The 15,379-nt window shown below is 47.1% G+C and overlaps 1 protein-coding gene across 2 annotated transcripts in view; it reads right to left on the reverse strand.

Annotated features, from left to right (window-relative positions):
• The window catches only part of LOC123514784 (putative iroquois-class homeodomain protein irx-1), a 112,928-nt gene that overhangs the window by 31,400 nt on the left and 66,149 nt on the right, over window positions 1–15,379 (reverse strand). For both annotated transcript variants that reach the window (XM_045272948.1, XM_045272949.1), the window contains exons 2-3: window positions 11,557–11,629; window positions 10,902–11,062 (exon numbers count right to left, since the gene is read on the reverse strand). In XM_045272948.1, coding sequence (XP_045128883.1) covers window positions 10,902–11,062; window positions 11,557–11,629 — 234 coding nt within the window. The remainder of the gene's footprint in view (window positions 1–10,901; window positions 11,063–11,556; window positions 11,630–15,379) is intronic.

Here is a 15,379-nt window from a genome sequence, read left to right on the forward strand (position 1 = left end):
TATTATTGTTGTAGTTTTTTTTTATTAATGTCGTTGTTGTTGTTGTTGTTGTTGTTGTTCTTTTTTCTTCTTCTTTTCTTCTTACTCTCCTTATCGTTCTTTTCTTCTTTTTCTTTTTTTTTCATAATTTTTCTCCTCTTTTTTTCCTCCTACTTCTGCTCCTCCTCCTCCTCCTCCTCCTCCTCCTCCTCCTCCTCCTCCTCCTCCTCCTCCTCCTACTTCTTCTTCTTCTTCTTCTTCTTCTCCTCCTCCTCCTCCTCCTCCTCCTCCTCCTCTTCTTCTCCTCCTCCTCCTCCTCCTCCTCCTCCTGTCCCTCGCCCCTTCTCGCCTGACAACTTATCACCTTCGGGGGCTAACAAGGCTGAAAGGAATGCCCACAGTGGCACCCTCGCCCCCCTACTGGCACTCCCATCTCTTGTGGCACGCCCTTCCCTCCCCATCCCTCCCCCTTCCCTATCTCTTCTCGTCCCTCCTGTCTCTATTCCTCCCTTTATTTGCCTCTCCTTTTGTTATTTCTTATTTTTCATGTTCTTTTTTTTCATTTTCTTGTTTCATTCTCTGTTTTTTTTCTGTTTGGTTTTGTGTTTGTGTTTGTTTTTCTTTTGCTTTTTTTGTGTCTTTTCTTCGTGTCTTTTTCTCTGTCTTCTTTCTCTCTCTCTCTCTCTCTCTCTCTCTCTCTCTCTCTCTCTCTCTCTCTCTCTCTCTCTCTCTCTCTCTCTCTCTCTCTCTCTCTCTCTCTCGTTTGTGTGTTTTTCTATTCACAAGATTTTTGCATTCACTTGTCACCTCCCTCCTCCTCCTCCTCCTCCTTACATCAAAATGTCGAGGTGGTTGCATTTCCTCGACACTTTCGCCTCAATTTCTCTTCAATAATTTTTCCCCTCTATGTTAGTCACTCTCTCTCTCTCTCTCTCTCTCTCTCTCTCTCTCTCTCTCTCTCTCTCTCTCTCTCTCTCTCTCTCTCTCTCTCTCTCTCTCTCTCTCTCTCTCTCTCTCTCTCTCTCACACGCACCACCAAACCCCACTTTCATGTTTTTGTATGGCCGCCAACGCCTGGAAAAGAGGAGGAACAGCGGTACACAATGGCGTGCTGATGTATGTGGAGTGCGTGCATGTAAGGAACGGAAAGATATGGGAGGAATGACGGTGGTATGTTGTTGTGTGGCTCGGAGGGTGTGGAGGGGGAGATTGTGAAGCTGTGGGTGGTGATGGTGCCGACACGGGTGTGAAAGAGGGAAGGAGGAGGGCTGAGACGGAGTGGAGTGTTTGGGGTCAAGTAGGAAACGTGTTGGGGCTGTAGATATGTACAGTACCGTGTGTGTGTGTGTGTGTGTGTGTGTGTCTGTGTGTGTGAAAGAGCTCGAGAGAGAGAAAGAGTGTCTGTGTGTGTGTCCATGTTTGATGCTAAGTTTGAGTGGATTGGAGTCACGAACGAGAGTGTTAAGCTGAGGTGAGGATGGGAGGAGAAACAGGTGCATGAGGTGAGAAGATGAATGCAGAGGTGAACGTGAGGGAAGGCGACTAGTACACACGGCGGGTGAGGGTATGGGAGGGCAGGGCGGGGCGGACACAGCATGGAATGGAGGGGGCGGGGAAGTAGTACTCGTAGTGATGGATGTGAAGGCATTAGGGGAAGCAGGATTCGGGCAGACCAGGTGTGTAGGTGTGTGGACAAGGTGATGGCGAAGGTAGGGTGAGAAATTCAAAACTACAGGGTAAGGCTTAGAGTTCCGGGAAGGGTGTAAAATAGATTCTAGGGGTGGAAGGTGTGAGTGTGAGTGGGTAGGAAATGGGGAGCGGTCCGGCAGGTACAGTTCCTTTCTGGGTCGTTTGAGGAGCAGAATAGGGGGCTGAGGTAGTGACAGGGGTGGAGGCTGTAGGGGTTATGGGGGTGGCAGTGGGAGGCAGGACGGGCGTAACTTGAGGCAGGACGCCCCGCCTCGCCGCCGTAGGATTTACGAGGTCAATCTTGCCTTCTGAAGTTTTAAAAGGTTTCGGTGTCTCCTGTGAAGATGTTTTCTACCAGTTTATGTTATTTTGGAATTTAGATGATCGTGTTTTAAGGGGTTTGGAGGGTACAGAAGAGGAGGAGGAGGAGAAGAGAGGGCCTGTGCTGTTACTCCTGTTGTTGTTGATGATTATGATGATGATGGTAATGACAACGCGTGTTTTAAGAGGTTTGGAGAGGGATGGAGGAGGAGGGGAAGGGGGATGGGCTGTGTTGTTACTTTTGTTGTTGATGGTGATTTAAATGATGGTGATGATGGTAATGATGACGCTTTTCTTGGTGCTGCTGTGGTTTTGATATTGGTGATGCTTGTGGTGGTATTTGCCATGGTAGATATTTGCCGTGGTAGATATTGTGGAGGTAATGGTTTTGTTAATAGATCTCTTCATCATCATCATCATCATCATCATCATCATCATCATCATCATCATTATCATTATCATCATCATCATCATCATCATCATCATCACCACCCTCTTCCTTTCCTTCTCTATTTTTTTTTTCTAATGGAGACGCAGGTATACGCATCAGCAAGTGTGGTGGTAATGGTGGTGGTGGTGTTAGTGGTAGGGATTAAATAATGTACAAACTATTCATATAACCTTTTCATTTCTTACAATCTTTCTTTGGTCGCTTACTCGTAGGACATGCAAAGGCTTTTATATTCATGAAGGTTACAATGCATTACCTTCCCCACCACCCATCCCACAAGAGAACTAACTCCTCTCTGAAGCAAACAAACCTCACTACCTACTACTCCTTTCACAATTCACTCCCCAGCATAAATATATAAACAACACAGCTCTATATAGTAAAGATAATTCAGGAGTCTCTATCAGAACTGGCCGGCGGACATGAATAAAACCTTGTTGTTCATTTATTCTTGATGACTGTACATACGAAACTGAATTCATGCTTGTTTTATTCACGCCTCGGAATTTATAAAGGAGACAAATTGCTCTTCTCGTATGTACAAACTGGTGCTACGGTGGTCGTCCCTCTTCGCTACCACCTTGCTGTCTTTCCCCCTCATTGCCTCCCTGCCGCCACCCACTACCAAGCTTTCCCTTCGCCTCCACCTGGTCTTATTGCCCACTTCAACACTCCCCTCTCTATCACCACTTCAATCCTCCCCTCCCATTCCGAACACTCGTCTTCTCCAATACGCCCTCTGCTTGACTTTCTTCTATATAAAGCCCATTTTTTTTTCCTCATCACCCAAATTATTCATGTTTACCCCAAAGTTTCCTCATAACTTAGCTCCCTATCTGTGTTTCTCCTTCATACTCCAAATCTTTTCATTCCCTCCACTTCATATACGTCACTTCACCTACAGCGTCTCTCTCCTCTCTCTTTCCTCTCTCTCTTCCTCCCCATCCCGCCCCTCAACATATGTAGGTCTGCCCTACAACCAGCTTCTCTCCACTCAAAACTTAACAAGCGTCTATGGGATAATAAAACTCGCTGTCTGGCACCATTACAGCTTTTTACTCTCCATGCTCTGTAAACAATCCGTACTCTACCCTCCCTCTCTGTCTTTCTCTCTCTCATCTCATCTCTCGCTCGCTCTGGCTGTCTCTCTCTCTCTCTCTCTTGCACTCTCTCTTTCTCTCTCTCTTTCCCCGGCCGTCTGTTCGTCCCCCTTTATCCTGTGCCCCTCGACGCCAAGAGGGCAAGTAAAGTGGATTTTAATGACTCCGATTCAATTTGAGGGGCTTTAATAGAGTTAATACCGAAGGCACCGGGGACTGGCGGGGGGCAGAAAAAGGGAGAAGAGGCTCGTTTATCGGAGTCTACCCGCGAGAGAGTGTGAGATGCTGGGCTTTGATTTAAGTGGTGTTGAGTACTACACACACACACACACACACACACACACACACACACACACACACACACACACACACAATATGCCTCGCCCTTATTATACTTACTTCCACTTCCCAATTTCTACAATCTTGTAATGCACATCCTTCCTTCTCTGTCTTTCTTCTTATACTTCCTTCCCTTTTTTTTTTTTTTTTCTTCCCCTTCCCCTCCTTCGTCTCTTCACACACAAATTCTCTGTCTTTCTCTGTCTCTCTGTCTCTCTGTTGCGCCTTTATCGTCTCGTCATTCCCGCATTCCTTTTATGTTTGGTTAGATGTATTGTTTCTTTTCTTGCTATCATTTTTTTGCCTTTGTTTCCAAGTTTGTCGAAGTGAAAATTTATGGCGCGCGTTGTGTGTGTTAAGTGTTTGGTGGCGACCTTCACGGCGCAGCGGGTGTTTCTCTCTCTCTCTCTCTCTCTCTCTCTCTCTCTCTCTCTCTCTCTCTCTCTCTCTCCTTTAGTTACACGCTTTTCCTGCGTCTTTTTCTTGTCTTGCACCTCGCCACAGCCACAGCCACAGCCAGACGCCTCCCGCAGCCCCATCTCGTTCCAGGGAGGCGAGAGGAAGGAGGATGATGAAGCAGGGAGACAACGCGATCAATCAGCACTCATGTCTCTGTGCAGAACTCGCTAACGGGGAAAAAATAAGAGGAAAGTGTAAAAAGACGGCCATTGAATAGTCCCTCTGTTTAGCATATTGACACGCCGGCAAGTCACGACGCAGAGGGAGAGAGAGAGTGAGAGAGAGAGAGAGAGAGAGAGAGAGAGAGAGAGAGAGAGGGAGAGAGTACGCGCCTCCCTATACCGCAGGCCGCAGTGTAGTATATGCGCAATACGAGGCCGTTTCTCTTCCCAGTGCCAAACAGTGTCACTAAGCCGGTGGCGAGCTATGTAGCGGCAGCGGCTTGTCATCACCACGCGGCCGCCAGATACCGCCGCCACCGCACTAGCACGCCCCTCTTTCCTCTCTCTTTCTCTCTCTCTCCCTGCGGAAAATACCATTGTTTCTTGAGTCCGGAGAGGCGAGGGGAGAGCGTAGGCAGGCGGTGGCGGTCATAAGGCGGCAAGCGTGGAAATAGTTTTAGAGAATTCGAGGTGGAGGTATGAGTGAAATTATAAGGGGAAAGTGGAGGAGAGAAAATGACATGGTGGGTGCGTATCGAAGGCGAAGTCGAAGTCACGGTCGAGGATGTGGACAGTGACTTTAACTAGCAACAAGGGATGGTCTAGGCCGCGTGTTAAGTCGTTGGGTGAGCTGAAAAATGTGCTCCGATTTCACACCCTTCTTGCCGAGGGAGGAGGGAGGAAGAGGAGGAGGAGGAGGAGGAGGAGGAGGAGGAAAAGGAGCAGGAGAAGGAGGGGTGGGGTGAGGGAAGGCGATTCCGAGCTATTTGGAGCCATTTAGACCTATTCTGAGCTGTTTAGAAGAGTTAGGGAAGACGGTGCATTATGAGGAAGGAGGCAGCGAGGGTTCTCAGGCCGCGGTGCGTTATTGGAACTTATGGGACTCGGCCGCAGACACAACGACTCCGTGGAAATGGTATAATGGAGGGCACGCGTCTCCCCGCCACCCGCTGCTCTGGCTCCGAAGGAAAAAGAAAAAAAGTGCGGAGTTCGTATACGCGGGTTTGTTATAAGTGGTTCAGGTGAAGTAATTGACGCGGTGGCTTCTGCATTCTAGGCTTCACATTTAGGATCGGAGTCAAGGGTTTCTGCAGGTCGGTGAAAAAGAATAAAGGAGTACAGGAGGTTGAAGAGGTGAAGGTGTGGAAGTGAGGGTGTGAGGTACGTGCGTGGGACGAAACGTGAGGATGTGAAGGAATGACAGTTCACTACCTACTTATTTCTTCCTGCGCACACACACACACACACACACACACACACACACACACACACACACACACACACACACACACACACAGTAGCCTCGTAATGATGCTCAAACTTGACTCCTCGTGAATTTGAATGAACGCACTTGATGGTTAAAATAAAAAAAAAATATTAAAAATGCGTTCAATATAGTATAAATCAAATAGCCCTTTCGTAAGTATAGTTATCGTAAGTGAGTCTGTACACTGTGAAGCGATAATTGTACATAGATGTCAATAAACAGAAAAAAATAACAATAAAAAACATCATTCCATCGTCGGTATAAATTAAAAATGTACAACCCACAAAATATCACAACACACGCTGCAGTGGGGTGACTTTGTGTGAGGCTAAGCACCGCCGAGGAGGAGGAGGAGGAGGAGGAGGAGGAGGAGATGGAGGGAAGGTAGGCATAGGTCCATCATGCATGAGGCGTGCATAGCTTCATGAGCGTGCATGATTCAGGTACGAATGACCCTCCCACCCTCCCTCCCTCCCTGTACATGTTAGACTGGAAGGGAGTAAGTACACGTGCGGGTCTTGCTGTGCCTCCCGCTACACGCAGCTCTCGTGACCCGGCGTGATGGATGGCGGCGCAGCACAGGTCGTGACGTGGAGGCTGTGCGCGGTAAGTACGAGTAGTGATCATGTTTGTTTGGAAAGATTATCTAAGATATTTTTTCTTACACTTACTGTAAAAGCAAAGCTGACTGTCAATTCATATATACACACACACACACACACACACACACACACACACACACACACACACACACACACACACACACACACACACACACACACACACACACACGTTATGGGTCATTATTACGTGGATGTCAACTAAACTGTGACCTCATTCCCTCATTCTTTCCCTCCCTTCCTCCCTCCCTCCTTCCTTCCTTCACCGGTGCTGTCTTTCATTCCTCTCCTTATACCCTCCCCCCCACTCTCTCTCTCTCTCTCTCTCTCTCTCTCTCTCTCTCTCTCTCTCTCTCTCTCTCTCTCTCTCTCTCTCTCTCTCTCTCTCTCTCTCTCTCTCTCTCTCTCTCTCTCTCTCATCACTCACTGCCTGCCTCCCATAGTGCCCCTTCTATCACTTCCTCCTCAGCCAGCCTCACTTACTCTCCCCTCAGTCCTCTTCATCTCCTCAATTTTCCCTCTCCTCTTCCTCCTTCCCTCACTTCTCTTCTGACACTTGAGAGCTAAGCGGTGGTCCTCTCTTACCCTCATTCTCTCTCCTTCTCTCCACCTATACTTCTCTTTCTCTCTCTCTGTCTCTTTCCTCCACCTTTGTCCCTCTGCCACGTCGTTTGATATAAGAAAATTGAATAGATAAAAAAATAAGAGTAATGTACACCTTGTTTCTAGTTTTCTGTACGTTAGATGAGCCTGTGTCTACAAGAGGTGAGTTAGGTAATCATGTAGAGTAATGTAGGTTTCTTTGGGATAAGGATGCTTGTTGGAAAAGACGAAAGAGGCAAAATGGAGAGAGAGTGAAGGAGTGCGTGAAGGAGGTAAGGGATAAAAGAGGCTGTAGGAGATAATAACATGTTTGTACTTTGAGTGCCACAATGAAACTACTAGGGATCCAAGTAGAATGTGGAGGAGAAGGAGGAGGAGGAGGACAAGGAGGAGGAGGAGGAGGAGGAGGAGGAGGAGGAGGAGGAGGAGGAGGAGGAGGATGGGCAGAAGGAGGGGTAATGACTAGGAAAGCAAGAAAAAACGAGGTCATTGTGGCGTTAAAACACGACAAAAGAAGAAATGCCTTATGAGGGATTGAATCCGAGAAGGTGAAGGAGAAGAAGAAGAAGAAGAAGAAAAAAAAAAAAGGAGGAGGAGGAGGAGAAAGAGAATGAGAATGAGGAGGAATATAGCCAAGTAAGAAGAGCGAGAGAGCAACGAGGAGGAGGAGGAGGAGGAGGAGGAGGAGGAGGAGATGAAGAGTGAGGGAACAAGACTTGACACCCTCGCACGTGGGGAGGAGAAACGGGAGGCTGCGGCATGGAAGGGGAAGGGGAACAGAGGGTAAGGAAAGAGAAGGAAGGAATAGATAGGCATTTATGTCATGCCTTGGTCTTCGGGTTCCCTTTCTCTTATTCCTACTGTTCTCCTTCCCTGACGACCTCCCAGAGACCTATTGACCCCTGACCTCGCTCCTCACTCGCCTCCTCACGTCACCTGCTAGTCTGTCTGCCTTGCTCTCCTTATAACTCAAACAGGTCACTTCCTCCACCACTATCACCATCACAATTACCTTGAATAACTCGCCAAATACCGCCTGCTCTAAAGTGAGACACGCGTGAGTTGCACAAACACACGACCACTGTTCATACAAAGCGCTGAGGCAACAACAGCGTGTAAGCGGCGTGTTCAGCAGCGGCGTGTGTTTTTGTTCGCGAGGAGAGACAAAAGCCAGCAGGGAGGTGTTAGGTGGAGTCATTATCACACACACACACACACACACACACAGAGAGAGAGAGAGAGAGAGAGAGAGAGAGAGAGAGAGAGAGAGAGAGAGAGAGAGAGAGAGAGAGAGAGAGAGAGAGAGAGAAACTTGAACAGCGTAACGTTAGATGAATGGCCGTGTTGGTAGTGTTAGTGGTGTGGTGGCGGTGGTGGTGGTGGTAGCCCAGTCGTGTGTTGGGTTTTATGGTAAAATGTGGGCGATGGAATGTGTGGTGAGTGTTAAGTGAGTGGGCAGGGTGTGTGTTGGTGGCTGCCTGGTGTCGGGGGTCTGAGGAATGAGAGGAAATTAATTACGTTTGCCAGTACTCGTAGGATAATGCATTAAAAATAGAATAAAGACGCAGAAGAGGAGAGAATTTTGTGCAGGAAAGAGAGAACTGTTAAGTATTTTATTTAGAGTACAGTAAATAAATGAATAGTAAAAGCAAATCAAAGAGAGGTGTAAGTATAAGGCAAGAGAGAGATATATTATTTTATCTATCTATCGTTTCCCTTTCACCTGAAGAGCAAATTGGGGAGTGTTTGAAACTAAAATTGAAGAGGAAGAAGGAATAAAGAACCTGATCTCTAAACGGTTCACGCATTATCCTTTTGGCAAGTCGTAGTTCCGTCACTCCTCAAGGCAGCGCCAAGGAGAGCCGGGGCGGTGTGAAAACAGGGAAGCGGCGGTGATGGTGGCGGAGTTGGTGGTGATTGTAGTAGCGGTGGAGGCAGAGATTGGGAGGAGAAACGGGAGGAGTAATCGGGAAAGGGAAAGAAGAAAGATAGATCGATCAAGGAACGTAACGGCGCAAGAACTATAGAGATGAGGAAGTTTTGAAGGTTCCTCGGTATCTGGGTAGTGATGTATCGAGTAAGCAGTAAGTTGACTGGATGGGATAGAAGGTTATATAGGCGAGGAGTCGTCGAGATAAGTATGAATAATTTTTTCTTTCCTTCTTTTTATTAAGCAATGATACCGCAGCAACAAAATCTCAATACCTAAGCTAGTGTTACGAGAGAACGCTACCTCACCTACCGAGAAATCTCTCTCTCTCTCTCTCTCTCTCTCTCTCTCTCTCTCTCTCTCTCTCTCTCTCTCTCTGCACTGACTCACCCGACCACAGCAGGGAAGGGTGAGGCAATAGTGAAGTCTTGGCGGAACAGGCAGGGGTGTAAGTGTATCGCGGGCACAGATGAAGACAAGATGGGCAAGGTGAGCGGGTAAGATTGGCAGGGAAGACGTCTTGAGCCATAGAACAGGAATAAGAACCACGCAACATAAGCAGATTTTCGAGGCAGGAAGGATGGCGGTGAGTGAGTAGTGTTGTTAAATGTAAGGGAGAAAGAGGCAACAGAAGGGGTTGATTGCTGTTCTAGCTTTATTGTGAGTATGCGACGCTGTCTTGCCCGCTCCAGAACCACCGGGAGTGTGTGTTGGGTCGGGCTGGATGGGTGGCAGGAGGAAGGCGCGCGGCGAGGCCATCTTCCTTCTTTTTTTTTTTTTTTTTTTTCTTAGAGTTGCTCTGTTCAGTTCAGGCCTGTTTGTGTGTGTGTGTGTGTGTGTGTGTGTGTGTGTGTGTGTGTGTGTGTGTGTGTGTGTGTGTGTGTGTGTGTGTGTGTGTGTGTGTGTGTGTGTGTGTACAAGGAAAACTATTATGTTAAAGTCTATGTTTGTAAATGTTATTGAAGAAAGATAATACTAAGGGAAATTAAACGAAGCAGAATATTGAGTTGTGCTGTGTAAATGTATACTTCTTAACGCTAACCAATATTCCCTCTGTCATCCTTCACTTTGACCGTAATCTTCCATCAAACAACCCAATACTTCCTACACTATCACTGCTCATATAACCGTAATCGCCTGCGTCTGGGTGCCGTGTAGTAATCAGCAATAACCAAACGCGTCATAAAATTGAGTAAAAGCCTTCAATAAACATCACAAAAAGACAATCGGTAAAAACGATCAAACATTGAAAAGAAAAAAAAAAAGAAAAAAAGCACCCAGTACAGACAAGACTCAACTTCACGGGAAAGACACGAAAATGAATGAAAAATGTTTAAAAAATCTTAATACAAAAATCAACACATGTAGCCAATCAGTGGAATGTTATTACGATACCAAAAACGCAAAGATGATAGGAAAAAATAGACAGTGAGGCGACCGCAGGGGACCGCAGCGGTGTCGAGTGGCAAGGTCGATCAGTAAAAACCTTCGTGACCTGGCCGTCCTGAATACCACTACCGCCGCTGCCGGGAAACCCACCATTCACCGCGTCCTTAAGTGTACGGAGACCTGGATGGCTGGTAGTACTGGCACGACGTAAGTATGAAAACGTTGTGAGTCAATGAGAACATCCATGGAGTGATCTTGGAGGGCTAGAGTGCAAGGAAGTCCTGCTGTACCCTTCAGGACACCGGGAGAGTTAGGTTTCCAAGTCGTCCCGCTTTATACACTAACATCAGCTTTCATGTCCAGTCGGTGAGAGTTACTTAGGTGCAGTCATAGGGGAAATGCGATGATGTACCCTCTACATGAACAGTGGTAGCGCTCATCCCTTACGACAGGACAGAGCAGGAGGTGAGGAGCAGTGTGGTGTGGGTTAGTGTGCAAGATGGTGGAGTATGGCGCAGCGTTATGGCACCCAGCTTGAGTTTCGGGACGTAGCATCGAGTGTCGCTGATAGTGGCATAGCGGCGTCAACTTACGTGAAGAAGAGGGTCGTGGGCAGCGAGGAGAGTGGTGGGCGTGGTGGGCGGGATGGAAGTAGGCGTGGCAGGGTCGAGGGTGGCGTGGGGCGGGTGGGCATACAAGGCGCTGGCCAGCCGCTGGTACGTCATCAGGTCGTAACCCCCGACGCCCATCCCTCCTGCAGCGGCGGAAGACACACGAGAAATTAACATATGAAAGAAATGAGTAACATAGGAAGATCACGTTTAGATTACACTGAGTCATCATGAAGATTGAAGAGAATTCAGCTTTCTATTGTTCTCCAATTCAGAGAAAGATCTAGAAAATGAGTATTGAATCAGGCAGTTGTGCTTTTCTTTATATGAAGGAAATTAATTAACATACAAAGACAACAAAGACAGTATCGAGCAAATATGAACTTGAAAAAGAACTGAATTCTATGTTTTAATGAAAGGCAATGTGTCTCTTTATATTTGATTATGAAGAAACAGCATTCATACATTTAATCAGTAGTTAATGAGAAATTATATGATGTAGGGTATATGAATGAAATATTCATATACTCTACATCATATCATGATGTAGAGGGGAGAGCTGTATTGTGATGTGAGGGTGAGTGGCGCTGGAAGGGAGGCCCGTACAGCAGGGTACACGAGAGAAGGACACACTTACCTGGGAGGGGGGGCGGCTCCCGGGACTCGCAGGGGCTCCCCACGGCGCTGCCACCGCTGGACGACACCACCAGCTGAGGACAAGAGACAGGGCATCATTCTGCGGCCGGTGAAGTAGAGGTCGAGGTAGTTGTGTGTCAGGGCGTAATAACTCACTCATGAAGGTTAGAGATCACTGGCTATTGTGTGTGATAAATGTACCTACACACTACATCATCTCATAGCTAACATAATAAAGCGTTGTGTATCTTGATGTGTTTTCCTTCCGTTTATCTGATCTTGTGGAGGGAGTGGGATCTTTTCTTTAACTTCAATATTTCTATGGGTGTACAAAAAATGCCATACTTGAGGTGGAGAATGGTGTATATTATTTTATAAAACTATACGTTATTGCATTTGTTTACTTATTTTCTCTTTTTTTCATCCTTCTGAAATTACTAGAATCCTCATTGCTACTTATTTCATGAAGGTAAAGACGAAAAAGTGGTGTGAGTGATGGTGGAGGCGGCGGGCGGTGTTCAAGCTGGAATCCCAACACCGCCCTCAGACGCGATTACCGACACGGGAGCAATAAAATCGGCCTCCATTCCCGCGCCGCCTGATCTCACAAAGACTGCAGTGTAATATATATGCTTTTTTTTTTTTTCATGTGCACGTCATGAAAACGCTCACAAAACTTCTAACGTCATTTGCTGCTGACAAGAAACCAAGGGAACAAGGAAAAGGACTCGCAAATAGAACCATGAAAAAAAAAAAAAAAAGGAAAAGCAATGAGATGGGATGAGAGCGGACAGATGGAGCGGTTCGATGTGGCTTTCTATCTCTGTCTGCTTCATGGCAGCCAGCAGTAGTGTCAGTGAGCTGTCCTTTCTATGGGGTTAAGGTCACCAATTCTGACAAACATTGCGTGGCGACACAGCACCTCACTTACCGCGGGGAGTGAGGATCCCCCGCGCTTGTGCAGCCCCACAGCCACGCCCCGTGCCTCATGCACACCTCGGGACAAACCAAGCCCCGAAACCTTCACATTCGCCTACCCATGCCCACTTTGCGACTTGTCCTGGGAGTTATTACGGCAAGACAGTGCGATCTAAAATGTGTCAGGGGAAGACACGCTCAGTAAAGGTGAAAGAGAGAGAGATGCATGACTAGGAAGTGAAACGTGGTGTGCGGGATGGAGACTCAGGAACAGACGAAATGGGGACGGTCGCTTTATTGGGATGAGAAAAAGATGGCGGCAGTGTTATAGTAAAATGCTCATAAATCATGACTATATGCGCATGGCATTTTCATTCTCATTCGCCACGCAGTGATGCACCAATATTGTTCTAGTCAGCCACAGCCTCTGCACACCGCCCGCCGCGCCCCACCCGCCGCGCCTCACCCCAGCCTGGCAGAGCGGCTCTCATCCCCTCTGTCAGGTCGCCCCGAGTGCCGCATTCACGGGCGCCCCCAGACAATAGGGGGACTTTAACCCGGTCAATGAAAGGCTAAAAGCATTCCATCAGCTGTTGAATTCAGGGACACAGCACCGCAGGGACTGTCGCAATAAAACGTCCATCACCCAAACCAGGAACAATTAGGCCAGTAATCACGACTCGCCAAGTCTTTTTTCAGAGTGAGTCAGCAGCCCAATCTAGTGAACAAACACAGATCAGCTTGTGAATACTCGGTCAGCAGGACGCTTTTCAATGTCCGCCGGCAGCAACAGCAGCGGTACCAGCAGCAATAGAAGCAACAGCAGCAACAGCACAGCAGGCAGCCTCTGCCACGAACACGAGGACATCCTCCTCGACACCTGTCAAGCGCCGAGTCTTCATGAGCGGAGGAGGAACGCCAGGTGACGACAGGATACCAAGAGGTCACTGGCAATCCGCGGTCGGGGTGATAAGTGACGTCTCAACACCTGTTATTGCTTCGTCTCGTAATCCTCCTTGCATCCTCCCGACACTCACCGGGGTAATATTTCTGGTGGCTGTGGTGGCGCTGAGGGTGTAATCTGGTGTATTACAAGAATTACTACCTTGGGGTCGTTCAGGGACACTGCCGCAACAATGACAATGGACATGGTGTCTCATGACCAAGGTGCGATGATGGCAGGAAAGGTGGGAACAAGGGGAGCGGGAAGTGAAGGGGAAGAAAGGGCGAAGTGGGAAAAGAGAGAGAAAAAAAGTATCGGTGATCACAAAGGAAAGGGATGAAAGGAAAATTAATGGCAATAACAATTTCACGAGGAACGGACAAAAGTGCGAACGAAAAACAGCGCAGGGACAACTGAGGGAAGGCGACCATTGTAAGACTGGGGAAAAAATGAAATAAAAGAAAGAGAATTACATTCCGACTAAAGGAAAACACAAAAACAATAACAGATTAGCACGAAACACATCATATCACCCATAAAGCTGAGTCAAGGAAGGATAAACGAGAAACACGAGAGCGAAAACATCGTAATAAAGAGCAGGTGGACGAAAGAAGGGGAATGATGAGAGAGAGAGAGAGAGAGAGAGAGAGAGAGAGAGAGAGAGAGAGAGAGAGAGAGAGAGAGAGAGAGAGAGAGAGGAGGAAGGAATGACACGGTGAGAACTGCAGCTAAAACTGAATAAAGACGGTACTGTAAGAGAGAGAGAGAGAGAGAGAGAGAGAGAGAGAGAGAGAGAGAGAGAGAGAGAGAGAGAGAGAGATGGATGGCTGCGTGATTAGGAGAGATGAAGGGACTACGTGCTGGGACAGAAGAAAAGGCTTGAAGGGAGGGCAGAGGATGGGGCGCACTGAAGGAGATTGATGGAAGGAAGGATAGAGTAGGATTAGAGGGAGAGAGGGATGAATGAAGCCCACGATGAACACGGAAAAGGGGAGAGAGAGAGAGAGAGAGAGAGAGAGAGAGAGAGAGAGAGAGAGAGAGAGAGAGAGAGAGAGAGAGAGAGAGAGAGAGAGAGAGAGAGAGAGAGAGAGAGAGAGAGAGAGAGAGAGAGAGAGAGAGAGAGAGAGAGAGAGAGCATTGATCAAAAATAACTCATGTAAAAACGAGTGGAAATAAAATCAACAACCAATTAAAAACGAACAATTGAATAGACCAAAAAAGAAAAAAAGAAAAAAAAAGAAAATAGAAAAAAAAAACATTCATAGCTTGTGTTTTCGTTTCCCTTTCTTCTAATTTGTTTATTTGTTTATGGATCAGAAAAACAACAAATTTCTCTCTCTCTCTCTCTCTCTCTCTCTCTCTCTCTCTCTCTCTCTCTCTTTGGTCATTCACATCAATCCGGCGCTAGTAGTTAATTGGAGCAACTTCTTTCATCACTCTGCTGAAAACTGGCAGAGCTTGTGAAATTGATTCTTGGTACATCAGCACGGCTCCTGAGTTATCGTTTCCGCCTCATGTTGCTTTTGAGTTATGGGCCGCAAGTTGTTCTATTATCGTGATTTACAGTGTTACCAGGTCGGGGTTAGGGGTTGCAGCTAATTCTTCGTCACCGATTGATTCTCGACACTAAGGCAAAGGCTGGTGGAAAATAAATCAGACTTCATGTAACTGTCTTTATGTCTCCGCGCCGCCACGCTATACACAGTGCAGGGCCTGGGAAGCGTGACTGACTGTTTAAACTTTCTCCTTTTTCTTCTTTTTTGTTCAACGAAGGATTGGAGTCTTCGTTTCATATCTGTGCTTGGTTTTAGTGAAGTCAAGTATCGTATTCTTAACCTATTCAGTACCATGACGCGTTTCCATATTTACTCTGCTTACTATTTGGTGATTTCATACAGTTTCATAAACTTATGTGGCGGTTGAAATAGTGAATGCTCTGGCCATTAATTTTCTGATCTCCATA

The sequence above is a fragment of the Portunus trituberculatus genome, chromosome 38 (genome assembly GCF_017591435.1).
Source record: "Portunus trituberculatus isolate SZX2019 chromosome 38, ASM1759143v1, whole genome shotgun sequence".
Classification (NCBI taxonomy): Eukaryota; Metazoa; Arthropoda; class Malacostraca; order Decapoda; family Portunidae; genus Portunus; species Portunus trituberculatus.